Source organism: Leptidea sinapis, chromosome 4 (assembly GCF_905404315.1).
Source record: "Leptidea sinapis chromosome 4, ilLepSina1.1, whole genome shotgun sequence".
Classification (NCBI taxonomy): Eukaryota; Metazoa; Arthropoda; class Insecta; order Lepidoptera; family Pieridae; genus Leptidea; species Leptidea sinapis.
The window spans coordinates 7,101,184-7,120,260 of NC_066268.1; the positions used below are offsets into that span (position 1 = coordinate 7,101,184).

General features: G+C 33.6%; 1 protein-coding gene across 1 annotated transcript; it reads right to left on the reverse strand.

The window, feature by feature from the left end:
• Nucleotides 1–1,734: 1,734 nt before the first annotated feature.
• Nucleotides 1,735–6,094, reverse strand: LOC126979838 (probable small nuclear ribonucleoprotein Sm D2). Its single transcript, XM_050829401.1, has 3 exons — nucleotides 5,928–6,094; nucleotides 5,587–5,839; nucleotides 1,735–1,910 (listed from the first exon to the last, which is right to left on the reverse strand). Coding segments are annotated over exons 1-3 (360 nt in total). The 5' UTR covers nucleotides 5,930–6,094; the 3' UTR covers nucleotides 1,735–1,805.
• Between the last annotated feature and the right edge of the window lie 12,983 nt (nucleotides 6,095–19,077).

Sequence of the window (19,077 nt, forward strand, 5' to 3'; positions counted from 1 at the left end):
TGCGCTCGTCACCTTCAGACATAAGATGTCAAGTCTTATTTTCTAATTTCACTAGCTACGGCGCCCTTCAGACCGAAATACAGTAATGCTTACACATTACTGCTTCACGGCAGAAATAGGCGAAAGATAACGAATACTCAAAATATTTTGGGCTCCACATTCTTGATATTTTTTTGCTCGCATAGATAAATGTTAGTCCTTTTTTCTGAACATTTTTGTGTTGAAATCGCGAGATAAGAGACGAAGATATAAAGGAGAATCTTAGAAGATTCTGATACTGAAGAAGAAATCATTGGATCAGGCAGAAGACCATAACGATGAAGATGCTGAATGTGGCAGGACGGGAAGAACACCACGGTCACTTTGCAGGATCATCAAGGACACAATCAGGAAGTCTGCCTTCTTAAAGTTCAAGTATTTTGCTGGGATACTTAAAATATTTTATTTAGTCTTTGGGCAAGAAATAATCTCGTTTTGGCCGAAGACAATGCATGGGATGCTACCAACGCCTCCTTGATGAAGGACGCCGAAGCCAAAAAGGGTATCAACGTAATATAAAATTGGAAAAAAAACATACTGTATTGATTGTTTTTAAGTTAAAGTTAATCGATTAAATTATTTTCTATGTTGTTTTATTTTTTGTTGCTATATGGCAACATTTAAAAAAATGCCAAATTTTTTCTATAAGATCTTTAGCCACCCCACAACGAAAAAACTATTAATTTTGATAATTCCATGGTTCCAGAGCCTAAAGAGGTCGTGTGCCTCATAGGGTACACGGACTCGACGGAACCGCTCCCCGTGTACCGCATACGGTTCACCGGACTGTTAACGTATTAAGCAAAACTCCGTAAAGTTAGTTCTCTGGTTATAAAAAAAAATTTATTCCTCAGTTGATCTGATATAACGCGCCGAAAGCCGTTCACGAAAATTCACTGCAATCAAGTTGACCAAAGCGAGATAATGTGAGCTCTTATCACTCGTGAGTATACGCGTGCCCATCAGGTTTTTAGCCCATACCTACTGTTCTTAGCAAATATCGAAGTAACTTTAATGGCCTCCCAGACACGATGGCGTGAATAGCCCCTATAAACAACATTAATATGAAACTCCCAGTGCTACCACCACACTACTGAACTGCAGCTACAGGCTTCACAATTTCTCACGCTTTTAATGGTTGATCATGACAGTAACATGTTTTCTGGCCACGAGCAGAGGTTCTTTCGGTAAAGAATACATTTGAGGATAATATTTGGATGAAGATTACAAAAGGGGCCAAATATTACTATCAAATACACCTAGCATCGTAGCGTAAAGCATTTACATTTCATTTGTTTTTATTTCACTTCAATACATGCAGTATTTACGTAGATATAACTAGAAGTTAAGCACTTTTTTGAATTTCTGAGATTACCCGCGCTTATACTATGACGTCACAACCCCGTTCGGCCCGCGACAGTTGATAACGCCCGTCTCATTTCATTTTGTTTGGATCGTCTTCGTTTTGCTAATAGTGTGCTTGTGTTTTATAATAAATATATCCGATTACACTAAAGGAAAACTGTATTGTGTGGAATGGAAGGATTTCTAAAAGGTCTCGGAAAATCTGCCAAGAGGAAGTTTAATAGAGGCACAATAATTCCATATATGAAATAATTTTTAGTTAATTTGAATTACATTGTATTTAAAATAATGTTTAAAGGTCTGAAGTCTTTGGAATAACTGTACAACAAATTGAAAATTATTATTTATTGGTAGGTATGAAATTAATACAGAATTAAACTAGTCTTATCCTTAAAAAGCTATTACTTTCCCGCTGCTGTTGCCAGCGGGTTGCGTAGAACTAAAATCACAGAGTCACCTCTCAAGAACATCTTGGATATGAATCTGTCCTTATTTACTGCTTTGCCCTGAAATTAATAATGTTTGTTGTTAATAATGTTTGTTGAAATTAATAATGTTTGTTGTTAATAATGTTTGTTGAAATTAATAATGTTTGTTGTTAATAATGTTTGTTGAAATTAATAATGTTTGTTGTTAATAATGTTTGTTGAAATTAATAATGTTTGTTGAAATTAATAATTTTACATAAAAGTTACATTTTTATTTAGTTAACCCGTTGTTTCAAGAACTCTCCAGATCTTGTTTTCAGGGGGCTGTAAAAACTAGAGATGAAACGGATAGCAGTTTGGCCGGATACCGGATATTCGGCCAACCATGTGGCCGAATAGCCGAATATCCGGCCGCCGGATATCCGGCGGAACTTAGCCGTTTGGTGTATCGCACACACAAACACAGACTTGCGTAGGCGGCGCGCGAACTATCGAGTAGACTCGGTTAGATTCGGTTCTTTTCGTTAATGAGCGAAGTTAGCAACCTCTCAAGCAAATGCAGAGAAATTAGTATTTATCCACCATAATTTGCCTTTAGTGCAGTATGAGTACTAATTAATTAATTTTTTTCTATTACATTCATTTCCTATGGTGTGATTTACAACTAAAACTAATTATATTTCTTAAGTGATACTAAAACTAACTAAATAAAGCAAATAATTACTTAAAAATATATTTTTTTATGCAGATTTTTTTTAATTCGGCCTGATGCCTATCCGGCCGAATAGTAGGTAGTTATCCGGTATTCGGCCGGATAGTATTAAGGCCGCCGGATAGGCCGGATAGTATTAAGGCCGCCGGATAGGCCGGATACCGGATAGTTAACGGATATCCATTTCATCTCTAGTAAAAACACAGTTACAATTACACGCGTTTTAATCCAATAAAAAGTGTTTTATTTAAAGGATATTTAATGGTATAACAGATGACAAATAAAATTTTTTTAAATTTTTTTAAAAGGACACACATTCTCTTGCAACACCAGAGGAAAGAAAAGAAGTGCTGCCACCCTTAAAGAAAAGTGTATGCGCTTTATGTTGTATCATCCCGGAAACACTGCACAAGGAAGCTCGTTCCACAGCTTTTGATTGTGGAAAAATAAAGTAAAATATATAAGTGAAAATAAAGATAAGTTTCTATCTGTCAATGAACAAGGATAATATTTACTTGAGGAAAACCCCTTAACATTTTTAAAAGATTTATATTAATTATCACCTATTGAATTATAAAATCTACATCCCATTCAAACATATATTGCAAGCATATCAACATCTCTATTTTGTAGTAAATAAAATTGCATTACATTTATTGGAGTGGCATCATACAGAAACTCACTTATGCTATAACTTAACAACCACCAAAGAGTCAATAAATTGGCTTATTGTGCTAGGCACAGATCGCCAAGATGGTAGAAAATATCAGAGGTGAAAAAAAATAAAATGAGCTAAGAGTTCACCATCAGGTCAACACATCCGAAAGACAGGAGGTAATCCATCTCCTCAAAAAAACAAACTATTTACTGCCAACGAGGTCACATAAAGAAAATAACTTTTTGGGGACTTTGAAAAAACATGCCACTTTCTGATTAGAAGCAAGATATGATACCTCTAATTGTGACTGACCGACATGAGATCAGCAGAACTGGAGATGGACTGGCCACATGTTGAGAAACGGAGGAGGAATTGGTATCCAAGAGTTTGCACACGGAGCCAGAAGAGACCTCGAACAAGATGGGAGGATGAACTCGCACACAGCGGGCCTGAACTGGAGAAGAGTGACCCACGACATACTCCAATAGAAAGAGCTAGAGGAGGCTTATGCCAAGCGGCACACTGAGTTAAGAGATATACTCTAAGTCAGAGTAAAAGTACTTATTGATAAAAATTGGTGCCATATGCTTGTCAACAGAGACTCTAGTTTGTGTAACAATTTTGTTTGTGATGTTGTTATAAAAGACTTGGAATTTAAGTACTAATTATATCCTTGAGAATACACACAGGATATACAGAAAGATATGTACAGTGACCATAATAGCAACACTGAACAGAAAAAGGACTCCAATTAAATTACATCTATTCTCAGGAATTACCCATGATTTTGTGATCGGCATGTTAAATAGACAACATAACACACACAGTTTTTTGATAAATCCAAGTAATGTCTCTTTGAAATACACCACATATTAATACAAATTACATTTATTGCAAATTTGTTAGATGCCATAAAAACAAAAATATTGAGTTCTATTATGGTTTCAATTCAAAGAAATTCCTTTGAATCTCATTTACAAACCTCATCAAAGTGGAGACAATTCAATTCTCGCCATGTGCCAATGTGCCAATGTGTATATATACATTTAATAGCACTATTGTGGTAAAGTACCTGCAGAGCTATGTTGAGTTGTGGAAAATAGCCCTTTCAATTCATATTGGAGGGGCAATTTCGTCATGAGATGCTTTTTGGCACAGAATGCTTGCTAGATGGGTACCATAGTAGTGGCTATTAGCAAATAACAGTTTAATAATTAATTGTTTAATATCACCTTTCTATCATTTGGCTTTTGACTAATACATTTAATTATTATATTATGATATTATTACAGTTTTTTTCATTATTAATTTGTATTTAACAATTTAACAGTAAAATTAATTTGATTTATCACACCAATTCATAAATCACAATCAAGCTTATGCTCTACACAGCGATCGGAACCGTACGATAATTATTGTACACATACAATAATTATGTGCCTACGTACGATGTACGATAGCATATTATTATCGTACGCAGATTGTACGATAATTTCTATCGTGATGCAAAATTTGAGAATTTATATTATTTCACTCATGCGTTGATAGTCTAAATCGCAGTAGCATGATTTTATTTTGTCCAATAAAATCTTGGGAAAATACCGGGTAATATAAGTTCTCTATTCCTATTGGTCCTTACGATCCGCTCTACTAAGTTTCACCACTGCCGATACTGTAACTTTATCCAGCGCCTGCTGTACACACTTTCTTATTGGTTAGTATAGCATCTACCAAAGCGAACAAGAGAATATAAGTTTGATATTTCAATATTTCGATTATGTTCACACTTCATATGTATAGTATATTTTGTGTAGAAAAGTTGGCAGTAATTTCGTTATATTATTATGATTATATGTCTGTATTAGCTCTGACAAACGGAATTATTCAAATTAAGTGAAGAAAGAAGTAATTTTCAAAAAGATAAAATATAGAGTACTTGCATGCATATCAATATTACAATTTATATGATTTATTTATCTATAATAGACATTATCCTAAAAATTACGATAATTTCGATCCATGTACGATAATTTTACGCCCCTGGTACGATAGTCAGTCCACTTCAAGTTGCTAACGCTGGCTCTACATATTGTAGACCACAATTTTTATTTTACTGTTTAGGCTGATTAAGTCAAAGTAATATGTACAGTAAATGCTGCTAGGTTTTGGAGGTTATAAGATCACACTAGACTGTCTTAATGTAAATTAATTATCATATTGTGGTGTCACAATATATTATTTAGAATGACTCAATACGTAATCATTGTAAAAAGTAAGTGAATGGTAAATATTGAAGTGGAAATAAAAGCAGAAACAATAAAAAGTACTAATGCTTAAGTTACGAGTGTAGAAATTTGAGTAATTCAAGTTGTTTGTACATATACCTTTTTCCCTTTTCCAAGTCTCGGTACCTCGGTCCACATTTCTTTAACATTTTCAAGGACCATGTTGCAATGCCGGTCAAAGGCTTTGACACGACCCAACAGCTTCTTGTTGTTTCTACAGTTGATAAGGACTTGAGTGTTGTTTTTTACCGATTGTGTTAGAACAGACAAAGGGCCAGTACTGAATTCTTCTTCTTCAATCTTTGATAATTCCTCCAAAGTCATCTCAGATCTCGGCTTCGTTGTAGTAGTCCTGTAATAAATTTATTTCGTTATAATCTAAAAACCTACAAACACGGAACCAAAACAGAAGATATCACATCATATATTATTGCACTTACATTATTGCGAAGAGAGGGTATTTAAGTTTTTTAACAGTGATAATTAACAATTACAAGCAAAGTGTTACCAAAATACTTTTAGTAATTTAAAGTATCTTCCAAGTTCCAGTTCCACTCTTGACTTCATAAGAATTGAAATGTCAAACAGGAAAAGCAAACTGATCGACCGGCGCGGTAGGACGCTGACATAGAGGACGTACGACTACGAGCGATACCGGTAAGCGGTTTTTTTTAAATGAAAATAAGGGACGAGACGAGCAGGACGTTCAGCTGATTCTTGAAAAACCCAAAAATTCTGAGCGGCACTACAATTGCTATTAAGTCTCATTTGCTCAGTAATTTCGCTAGCTACTTCCAACCGAAACACAATAATGCTAACACAATATTACTGCTTCACGACAAAAGACGCCGTTGTGGTACCTATAATGTAGCCGGCATTCTGTGCAAAGGAGCATCCCAGTCTCTTTACTGGAGGCACAACACGTTCAGCTGATGGTAACTGATACGCCCCACCCATTACAATGCAGTGCCACTCAGGATTCTTGAAAACCCCAAAAATTCGGAGCGGCACTAAAATTGCGTTTGTCACCTTGAGATATAAGATGTTAAGTCTCATTTGCCCAGTAATTTCACTAGCTACGGCGCCCTTCAGACCGAAAAACAAAGTTTTGCAATTTGCTCTACTAACGACTACTTGCTCTAAGATCTAACGAGGAATACGAATCTAGAGTGGATAGGATCGAACTTAACGTCAATGATCAATCAACGACTTTGAAATTATGTAAATAGCTCCGAAAAACTACGGCAAAAAAAACTTTTGGTGGGAAAATAAATTATTTGTACAGAAGAAGTCATTAATCTTAAAGAATTGTCAGAAATACTTTTTCATCAGGCTGGGGAAGACACATTGTATAATAATGTGGGAAAACCACTTCAATTACTGATAACAAGGTTTTCACTGACATACCCCACAGATCTTCGGTGATGTTAGAAGCTATAACATTTTGAAAGTTTTGACTAGAATGTGGCAGTCACATATCCAAACTGAAACGCAGAGCCAGTAGCGCCGATATTTTGCTTTAGCGAGTGCTCAGCTTTAGTTTGCTTCAGCGAGTTGAAAAAATTTCTCAATAACACGTGCTACTTCATTTTTATCATTAATTACTGTACCAGTTTATAAGAGAAAGGGTGTATTAAAGCAGCCTTCCATATCTTTAGGACTACGGCTGATGAGTAGGAGATCCGTAAAAGACGGGTAAGGACCGGTGCCAATTCTGGAGCACATGTCCGCAGTGCAATTGTTATATTGATCACTTTTTTGTTCTTGACTGTATGCAATTGATTTTCGTTCAAATAATCTGTCTGATGTCAAATTAAATTTTATAAACATTTATTAATGTCAAGAAATGTGGTATTAAATAATATACATATCTACAGCTGTTGTACATGTGATTAATCAGACTAAATATGCTATTACGTAAGTCACACTAAAAGTTTTGCGTAAGTTAAAAAAAACATGTTTTAACTAAAACATTATGTTTATTGCTTTTAAAAATACTCTCCGTTACATTTTAGACATTTTTTCATGCGATTGAACCATTTTTTGTAACAGGAGGTCCACAGATCTGAAGGCATGTTTTCTACGTGCTGATTGAACGCTATCAATGCCTCTTCGGAATTGGTAAAAGTGAAATCTCTCACCAAATCTTTGATTTTGGGAAAATACAGAAATCACAGGGTACTAGGTCGGGGCTATGTGCAGAATGGGTGACGAGTTGTACTTTTTCGGAAGCTAAAAATGACTTACTTTTGTGGGCCGTGTGTGAAGAAGCGTTGTCAAGATGTAGGAGGACGCGGCTTTTTGGTTGTCTTCCGCGAACTTTCTTTAACACCGTGCGTAAACAAATGGCTCTATTGACCTTCAAGTGAAATTGTGCAGATGGTTAAAAAAATGCAATCATTTTTTAACAAAGTTTCTCGCCTGCCTCACTTTTGTTGGCCTGTTCTCATTTTCAAACACCCATTCACAACATTGCTGTTTTTTTCAGGTTTAAAATGTCCGTGGTTGTACTTCATTAGCATCTGTAGCACAGTTCCACGCGAGCCCGCTTCTGCTCCGCTATCAGTTCATGAGAGATCCAACAACAACAAAGTTTCCGAAATTTCATTTCTTCGTGTAAAATATTCTGAATTTGGCTCAAGCCAATCCCCAATAGTCCTCGAATTGTCTCGTAGGTAATACGCGGTCTTTCTTCAATTAGCCGATTAACAGTAGCCACATTATTTTCGTTGACGGCAGTTGAAGGCCGCCCTTCACGAAATTCGTCATCTAAACCTCTCTCAAATTCAGCAAACCATCGCCTCACGGTTCTCAAGCAATTTGCTTCTATCCCAAAAGCATTTTGAAGACGAGCGGCACAGTCTTGCGGAGAGAGAGAACTTTTAAAATCGTCTAAAATCTCTCTAAAATCTTTTCGACTTAATTCCATTTTCGTTGCGTATGTACACCTTTGATGTGTGATAAAAAAAACAATTGACAAATGATTTACCGCCAATTGTTTTTTATATTACTACGAAGGTTGCAACGTTTAAAAAAATATAACATTCGAATTTCAAATAGTTTCGATTAGCTAGAAGTAAAATTAATTGAAAATTTAGTACCTTTATGGTAAAGAGCAAAGCAATAATTTGCCTATTGTTTGTTTTCTAACAAAGTTATCAATTAAATTTGTGTGGTCCTTTTTCTTTAAATTTAGCCTATCACTAAATAATACAATAAATGTTCTGTTTTTCTTACACTCCTGACCAAAACCCTTACTAGTAAAATGCAGAAACACGCAAGCAGTAATTTACTATTTTTTGTTGTGTAATATGTAGTATCATAATACTTGGATTATACGCCACAATACTATTATTGATGATAACAGACTTCGAGATGAGAGTAAGATTTATCTAACTTGTTTTTTTACCCTCATTTTTTTCTTTATCAAACATGTAAGTAATTCAGAATCACTACAGTCCGTTCACAGTTTTTTTACCTCTGACAAAAGTCGTTATATGTTTTCTTTATGTTGGTGTTCCTGTCGAGTCATTCTGTGAAGTTCCTAGCGTTTTTCTTTCATATTTGTGATATTTCATCTGTTAGCATGCCGAAAAGAATTCAAAGTAGCGGAAGAAATAGTATACTATCGGTGCGTGATTTCTGTGAAAGAGAAAAATAAAATAATGCTCCTTTGATTTCATTTGGAAATGTTCGTCAACGAGTTGCCGCCATGACGGGTATGTAAATTAGGGTTACCCGTCTTTAGTATTTTTCCCAATTTTTGTGGAAACTTGATGTCCTAGCGTTACCGCCATCAGTACATAATTTCTGTCGCGTCAACTTTGATTTTCTCTCACCATTAATGTTAGAGTGCTTGTTGTTTTTTTTTTTTTTTTTTTTTTTTTTTTATTTATTTAAAACTTTACATATTTATATAAATAAAGCAGCAACCAAAAATCACGAAGATTTGTCCGGATTGCTAACATGAGTTGAGTTCGCAATGATAATTAAAATAAGATCAGAAAAAACTTAAGTAAGTACATACACAAGGTTTACAAGCAAAGCATCATTAGATCAGGTTCGCATTCAACCGGTCATCGTTGATTCATATCTCTATGCGAAAGCGGGACACTGCTATCTTTCGATCGCGCTATTCCGTCGCACACGCACAGCGATATGTCTATTCGCTCGGCCGGTGGGCGGTGACAAAGAACCCGATGTTTGACCCACTTAGAATGTAAGCTACAGGGTGTTCAAAAATTGCAATTTTAACTTATCTCTAATATTTTTTCCGGTGATGCTAATTTTTACAGATGGATCAATATCATTTAATAGCCGAGGAACCAAATATTGTGTTGTGCGCGAACCATAAATGTTATTGGACTTTAATGTTTTTAAGTGATTATTTGTGATTTTCCTAGTGGTTATTTTATGACAAATTTTACTTTGAATTTCATGATTGAAAAATTGTTCCTTAAGAAGACAATAATTAAATTTTGTGTGTATTGGTAAGATTTTACAGTGCCTGAAGAGATCGTTATATTCATTCGCTTTATGTTGTTCTTTTACTACTGGGGAGACTATTTCTTTAATTATCCTAATTTGCATGTTTTGTATTTTATCTAGGTAGGTCTTAAATGTTCTGCCATAGCTGGTAATACCATAACTTATAATGGAATCGGCTAGTGAGTTATATAATAATAATAATATTTTATATGGTATTCTACCCTTTATTAAAATTAAATTGGCTAAAAATGCTCTGAGTTTGTCACATACAGTATTGATATGGGGGAGCCAGTTAAAACAACAATCGATAACTAAACCCAAGTACGTATGATTTTCAACAGTTTCAATAGTGGGACAGCTACATATTTGTAGCTTTTGATGAAAACACATATGGCAATGCGCCTTAAGCTTCTTGATTGTGTCATAATTAGTTTTAAGATATGGTGATCGAATATGCATCAATTTCGTTTTATCGGCATTGAGGACAAGCCTATTGTCGTGGCACCATTTGTTAAGGCGGTCGAAGTCAAACTGAAGGTTCTCAAGTGCTTGTTCAATGTTTCTATCAGCGATTACAAGACAAGTGTCATCAGCGTATTGATATGATGTACAATGCTTCAGTATATTATTTATATCATTGACATACGCGATAAAGTGTATTGGGCCGAGCACTGATCCCTGTGCTGTTCCTTCAGTAACTGATAAAACATCACTCTTGGCATCTTCTATTTTAACATAGAATGACCTATTTTTGAGATAATCCTCACACCAATTTAGGGTCGGGCCTCTGATTCCAGAGTTTCCAAGTTTCGAAATCAAGCATTCGTGATTTAGAGTGTCAAATGCGCGCGAGAAGTCAATAAAAAGGACAAAGACGTGTTTGCGATTACCTAAGTGACCGTTAATTTCATCACTGAACTTGGAGAGCAGCAGCGAAGTACTTTTGAGTGGTTGAAAACCATACTGGTTTTTGCTAATAATATCATGGTTGTGATAAAACGATTGAATCTGATCACTGAGGTACTTCTCAACAATTTTATCTATAGATGATAAGAGGGAAACAGGACGATAGTTAGAAACATCGTTCTGTTTCCCTTTTTTATGCACTCACGGTCTCACGCAACTTTGCTTTAATTCCCTCGGGTACTTTCCGACTGCAAAGCTGACGTTTATTAAATGCGCTATAGATGAGGATATTTTCTTTGCGATACATTTGACATCTCTAATTTTTATGCCATCACCACCTTCAGCCTTTCTATTATTTAACCTGGATATTAACTTCTCGATTCTTAAGGGTGTTGCATTTTTAAAGCGAAGAGAGACGTTAGCATCCATTTTATATTCATCTGGATCTAAAAGTTTAATCGGGCAAGAAGGTACCATAGCCTTGACAGCATTTCGGAATTCTTGTGCAAACTTGTTTGCAATAACTTTGTGAGACTGTTGACTGTAGTCAAAAGCCTTAGAAACTATTTCATCTATCGATCTACTAACCCTGCCGCAAATATTATTAACGATCTGCCAAAGTTTTCTAGGATTTTTCATATTTTTATTTATTTCATTCTGATAATATCTGTTCCTACTTCTTTCAAGGGTCTTATGAATTTTATTCCTAATCTGATTATACTCTAGTCGAAGACATTTGTTTGTCGGATCTTTTTTCCAACTGTTGAAAAGGGCGTCCCTTCTATCAGTCTTCTTTGTTCTTGCGAGTACAGTAACTATCTTGTGATGTTTTTTGTATGTTTTATTTTTATAGTAATATAATCAATCATTTGCTTCAATTTGATATACAAGTTCTATGTCCTTTATATTTGTCTTTTTAATATATTATATGATTTCATAATTTAATAGAGTTTATTATATATTATATTAATCATTGTCAATTAGTATAAGTCGTCTTGAGCGGTTTAAATTTGAATAAATAAATAATATAAATGCCAAGCTAACCTCTATTTTTTTTAGTTAGAACTACAATTTTCGTTTGGTAGCATTTGATACGATTAGGTAAAAATGTAAATAGGAACATTATTGGTAAGAAATAGCTCTCTACATATATACACAGCTATTTTTAATTTAAAATAAAATAGGCTTTATAAAATATAACATTTTCCTGTTTCAGGAATATCTGAAAAAACCGTAAGCACCATAACTAAAGAAGGCGAAGTTGCTGAAGATGAAAGAAGTTGCATCCACTTCTCAAAAAATTTCTACTCCCAGAAAAAAACGCATCCAAGAAAAAAAAATATTTTGGATGATTTTGATCTGTGTGCAGTTCGAAATAAAATACTTGAAATGTATATACCGTCAGAAAGGAGGTACTGACTTTTGGGAAACTCAGCAGAGTTAAAAATTGATATAATTTTTTGTGGAGGTCGTACTACATTATGGAAAATTATACCTACCTACGAAAAAATTCTGTGCGAAACTCTATTTCACTATTTCTTGTGAAAAACGTTTGATAGCTATGAATGACAGATAGCCTAAAACGCAAATAGATTTCTTTATTTCCGATTAAGATAATTATCCGGATGAATATATTGTGGTCATTATTGTGTAACTAACTAATACATAATAAATTAAAAACAGCCATAGATCACCCCGTGTATACGCGCGCTGTTAGTCTAAACCGGCTGCACATGCCTCGGGCATCCAATGCGTTCGGTGAAAGAACAACAGCTTACATAGTACCTAGACTGATTAATAAACTGCCACGTGACTTGACCGACTCGTTGAATGAGACAAATTTAACACAGAATTTAAAAAAATACTTTTTAAAACTTGACTGACCACCGATCAACTTATCGTGCTTAACTATTAATTGTATCAAGTACTTTTACTTTTATTTGTATAATTATAATGTATATTTATTAATTATTTTATTAATAAATATAAAAAAAAAAAAAAAAAAAAGTCAATGATTCCAAATATAAATTTGAATGCGTTCAACCGTCACGATCACAAAAGATCTTATTACAAACTTTACGTTGAAATCATTATATTGTAAGAAAAAAAATATCATCTATACCGTAAAATTTAACTTGTCGTTTGAGGGAGTCATAAAAGCTAAATATGGCAATATAACGCTCAGGTTAGCTAACCCAACGGCTAGAGGTAAAATAACTGTGAACGCACTGTACATAAGTAATGGATAAAAAAAAATTGGTAAGGGGATGCCCCTCTTTTTGCTTTCTCGGAAAATATCTAATTCGAGTTAGAAATTGTAAACAAGGAAATATGACTGTTGGAATGACAATTCAGGGGAAATAAACAATTTTCAAAGTATTTTAACTTAAAAAATATTTTGATACATAATAAAAGAAAAATTGTTTTTATTAAATTTTGTCTTTATTTTGTTCCTAAACATAAAACATATAAATTTAGTATCTATGTCCGCTCTCTGATTCGGGTTCATAAGAGCGTTACTGCTTACCATTACGGCGTCACCTTTTTTAAAACCCTCTTCAAATAATTTTACTACCTCATATACCAATTTCATGGGATTGAATTCCAAAGATAAGGAGATTGTCGTAGGTTTGTGACACCATTTTCCGCAGCTAACTTGTATAAATAGATTTTTGACTCATCATGATATTATGATAATACATATTTTTTTATATGATTCATTCGATAATATAAGCCTGGCTATTGGTTTTTAACTTTGGCACTATCCCTTTAACCACTCTTTAAAATGAGCGCCAATTATTTGTTGATGAAAATCTTCAGTTTTTTATTTATACAATAATTATGCTCCATCTACAAAAGCTTCCTCTCTGCATATTTGGGATATTATAAGATGCCTTTCTATTACAGTTATCTAGCTTTTAACAAGGTAAGTCCCTCGAATTTGGTTTGTTTTGGACTCAGACTCATTCATATTTGGTTTATTAACACAACAACAAAATAAAACGATAAACACAATGAATAAAACTAAACAACAACAAAACTCAACAATTACAACGACAAAGCGAAAAGAGCGCGTTGAATCACGAAGAACACCAGAAACTGAATTAAAAATGGAGACACTTCATGCCTGCAACTATACCCAATATTTATAATAGACTTTTTTAATAAACCAAGGTACCCTTTTTTTTAGAGGAGCCCAATGCTTAAACTTCTATCTCATAGCAAAGTTTACACAATTTTTCGAAAAATCTTATATTTGGATAATATATTTTTAGATATATGATATAAATAAAACTTTGTGCAATATATAATTTTAGGTATTTAGACTATCCCTTTAAACTATAAAATGATATCTTAAGTACTTTTCGACAAACAACATGGACAAGGTCATTTTTAGTTGGCAACACCTCATGCTTTATTATGATTTAGGACTTTTTGGCGGGAAGTCAAACAAGGCGGTCATTTTAAAATTTTTTAATAAATAAAATTCATATTTCTTGGTAAATTAATTATCCCAATCTACGAATGGGGTCTCAAAGTGATGGAGATGGCGATGGGGAGTCTTCGGACAAAAAAAGAAAATACGCGCGGATTTCGGAGAGAGATGAGAGAAATAACGATAAGTATAAAATTTACTTTAAAAGAAATTATACTAGATTATTTCTAGAAAATGTCACATACAGTGACTATACCGTGTATGTTACATCAACGGACGATGAAAAGTTGGGTAATAAAAACCCTATAAAACTTACCCAACTCTTTACAGAAAATGTGAAAGGCATAACGAGCGTATTCAGAATAAATTCATATAAAATTGCTGTAACTTTTCAAAAAGCTGCTGCAGCAAACAGCTTTTTAAAATACGACAGTTTTCTAACAAAATATAAATATAGAGCCTTCATACCTGCCCACCTGGTTGAGAAGGTGGGTTTAATCAAATTTGTGCCAACTGATATGTCCAATGAATATATATATCAAAATATCACTTCAGATGCAGACATAATATCAGTTAAAAGATTCATGAAGAAAGATGAGAATAAAAAGTTAACACCAATGACCACACTAGCTATAACTTTTTCCTCAACAACTTTGCCAAAATATGTATTTTTAAATCTATTTCGATACCAAGTTTTTACATATATTCCACCAATAATTCAATGCTTCAAGTGTTTTAAGTTTAATCACTCAGCCAAAGTGTGCCGAGGCACACAAATGTGCTTCTCTTGTGCTGGCAGTCATTTATACAAAGAATGTACAATGGATACCATGTGTTGCATCAACTGCGGAGGGGCTCACCTAGCAATTTCAAGGGACTGTCCAATAAAATTAAAGAAATTAGAAGAAAAACGTACACTTATATTAAACCAGAACCGTACATTTGCATCTATTATAAGTAGCAATACTTTAGATGATAAAAATTTTCCAGCACTTAAATCTAAATCCATTGAAAAAAATGTAATTAACTCTAAGTCTATTGTAAATACTAACTCATCAAATAAAAGAGACACTATAGCAGTAAATAATAAAACAGAATTAGAAAAAATAGCAAACAATGAAATTATTCTCAATGCCATTGTGAAATCATTAGTTTCTTTAGCCAACTCACCTAGTAATGAAGCTCTTACAACAAATAGAATAAGAGATATTTTCTTGAAAAATTTATTATAATATGGATCATAGCTCTAATAAAAATAATCAAAATATAAAGAATTACATTACAGTAGCACAGTTTAATATTCAAAGTGTTAAAAACAAAAAACCTTTATTACTACAATTCCTTTTTGAACAGGATATAGACATTTGTATGTTAAATGAAACATGGTTGAAAGAAAACAGTTGCTTTAATATACCAGACTATAATATAATACTTCAAAACGGACCTAATGGTCATGGAGGTGTAGCTATTTTGATAAAGAGTTCATATAAATATAAAGTTATTCAAACACCATACTATGACCATTTACAAACAGTTGCAATAATTTTAAAACTCAACATTGGCCAAATATCCATGCTGTGTGCATATAGTCCTCCAAGAGGGGGTCGTTTTAAATGCAAGAAATTAAAGCAAATTATAGATAACTTGCCCAAACCCTTAATGTTATCAGGTGATCTTAATGGACATCATGTTGCCTTTGGTTGTAATTCTTCAAATTCCAGGGGAAATGATATTTTCAATTTATTAGATGAGTCCAATCTTTGTATTCTTAACACAGGTTCTCCAACCACAGTAGGTACCATAAGTCATAATCCATCTGCAATAGATATAACATGTGTAAGTCCTGATATAGCCCCTTTATGTGAATGGAAAGTACATAATGACCCAATGGGTAGCTACCATTATCCTACAATAACAGATATTCAAACATCAATTGAAAAATATGAAATTGGTAGTCCCACTGAACACTTTATATATAGTAAGGCAGATTGGTGCAAATATCACACTTTAAGTGAAAAAGCATTCAATAAAATAAACTTAGAATCACAAGATTTAATTTATCTTTACAATAAATTTTGTGACATTTTAAACAACATTAAACAAGACTGTATTCCTCAACTTAAAAAACCAAATAATACAAAATCTTATAAAATTAGAAAACCGGTTCCATGGTGGGATAATGAGTGTTCTGAGGTAGTATTTAAAAGTAAAAATGCATTAGCCTTTTATAGACATTTTCCAACAATAGATAATTATATTGAATACAAAAAAGCTGATGCACAAAAAAAAAGGTTAATATCCGAGAAAAAGAAGGCAGGCTGGACTTCATTATGTGACTCATTTAATAGGTATACACCAGTTAGCAAGATTTGGAATTACATTCGGAGGTTTAAAAGAATCTCACACAGAAAAGCTCCAATAAATGATGAGTGGATACCTTCTTTTTTAGATAAGCTAGCACCTATCTCTCCACCTGAAAAAGATATAAACACAGAAAAGTTCAATCAACTGTTTCAATCAACTGGTAACCTTCATAGCTACTTTCTTACTGAACCCTATACTATGAAAGAGTTTAAAACTGCTCTCAAATCTAGGAAAGACACCACACCAGGTCTTGATGGCATAACATACAAATTAATAAAGAACCTTCACCCTAATGCTTTAACTATCTTATTAAAAATATATAACCACTTATGGCTGTCAGAAATTATCCCCGATTCATGGAAAACACAGTGTGTTATCCCTATAATTAAACCTGATAAACCAGCAAATGATTGCAACTCATACAGGCCCATTTCATTATCGTCATGTATAGGAAAATTATTTGAATGCATGTTAAAGTTTAGACTAGAACATTATAGTGAAAGAAATAACATCATACCTAAAGAGCAGTTTGGTTTTCGTAGAGGTAGAAGTGCCACAGAAAGCTTTACATCCTTAATTTCAGACATCAAAAACTCATTTCATAACCATTCCCATACAGTTTGCGCCTTTCTTGATGTTAATGGAGCATTTGATAATGTTAACCCTTTAGTGTTAATTGAGATTCTCACAGCCATTGGAATACCTGGCAAAGTTTGTAAATGGTTATTCAGATTTCTGTATGAGCGTACAATGTTCATTAAATTCAATAATGTTTTACATGGACCTAGGCTTATTTATAAAGGAATAATGCAGGGATCTACTATCTCACCCTTATTGTACAACTTGTATACATCTCAAATTAACAGATATTTAACAAATTCATCTGCTAAGTGTCTCTTGTTTGCTGATGACATAGTTGTGTATAGTGTTAGTAAGAATGTAAATAGTGCGGTACAATGCTTGAATAATTCACTTGACCAAATCCATAGATTTTATAGTGACTTAAAACTAGATATTAATGTAAATAAAAGTGGTGCAATGGTTTTCAGTAAAAAAATGGGTAATATACAAGATACTCCTCTAATATATTTTAATGGTAATCCATTGGTTTGGTTGAATGAAAAGAAGTTTTTGGGAATTTGGTTGGATACCAAACTGAAGTTTGAGTCTCATATTAATAATATCATTAAAAAATCTTCTAAAGGACTTAACATTATGCGTTCTTTGGCAGGTGTACACTGGGGTTCTGACCCTAAAATATTGTCCATGCTGTACAAAAGCATTGTTAGAAGCCACTTTGACTACAGTACCTTAGCATACATGAATACGAATATTACTTACCTCAGGAAGTTAGATTCTATCCAGAATAAGGCTCTCAGGATTATAACAGGAGCTATGTGCTCCACTCCAATAAATGCAATGGAGGCAGAATCTGGCATTTTTCCTCTAAAATTGAGAAGGTTACAGATTGCCAATAAGTTTGGCCTTAAGTTATTAGCTAATAACAATAAATTTGTTTTAGATAGAATTCTACCCAAAGAGGATTTTCCTCAGAGTTTGCTGTCTAATCTTTCCATTAATGCTACTCAATTGATATCTGATCATATCCCAGACATAATGAACTTAATATTAAATTTAAAATCTTTATGTATAAATGTATATTCATGTAAAATGAAACCTTTGTATAATATTGATTTTAGATGTATGAGTAATGATCTTTTTGAAATAGACACTGAAATAGTTAGAAATCAGTCAGAATTCTTAAGCTTTGTAAATAGACAACAACTTTTTTACAAATTATATACAGATGGTTCAAAGGTTGCAGGAAATGTCACCTCAGCTTATTATGACTCTCAAATAAATAAAACAAAATGTTATAAGATTGATCCCACATGCAGCATATTTACGGCTGAGTGCTATGCAATTTATAAAGCTTTATTGTACATAAAGGATGTAAATAGTAGAAACTTTTTAATTGTTTCTGATAGCTTAAGCTGTATTATAGCTCTGGACAATATGTCAAGTAAGCAATGTTGTAATTATATTTTATTTGATATTACTAAAATTATATTAGAGTTAAAGAATAGTGGCAAATCTGTTACATTTAAGTGGGTACCTTCCCACAGTGGTATTTCTGGTAATGAAGTGGTGGATAAAGCAACCCGAGGTGAATTCGATGAAGATCACAGCAAAGTATGTAAAGTTGAGAGAGTTGTGGCACAGTTATTGGACACTTATTAGCAGAGAAAAAGGAAAATGGTACACTAAAATACAAGAGACCCCGCCGCTTTTACCATGGTATCACAAACACAAGGATGTCAATAATAGAAATTTTATTATCACTATAAACCGATTGAGATTTGGTCATTGTAAAACCCCGGCACACCTAGCAAAAC

Excerpts from the sequence above, each read along its gene's own strand:
- LOC126979838 (XM_050829401.1), bottom strand. Across the intron at positions 1,911-5,586 it reads GACTTGGAAAAGGGAAAAAG|GGCAAAGCAGTAAATAAGGA; the intron begins GTATATGTACAA and ends TATTAATTTCAG.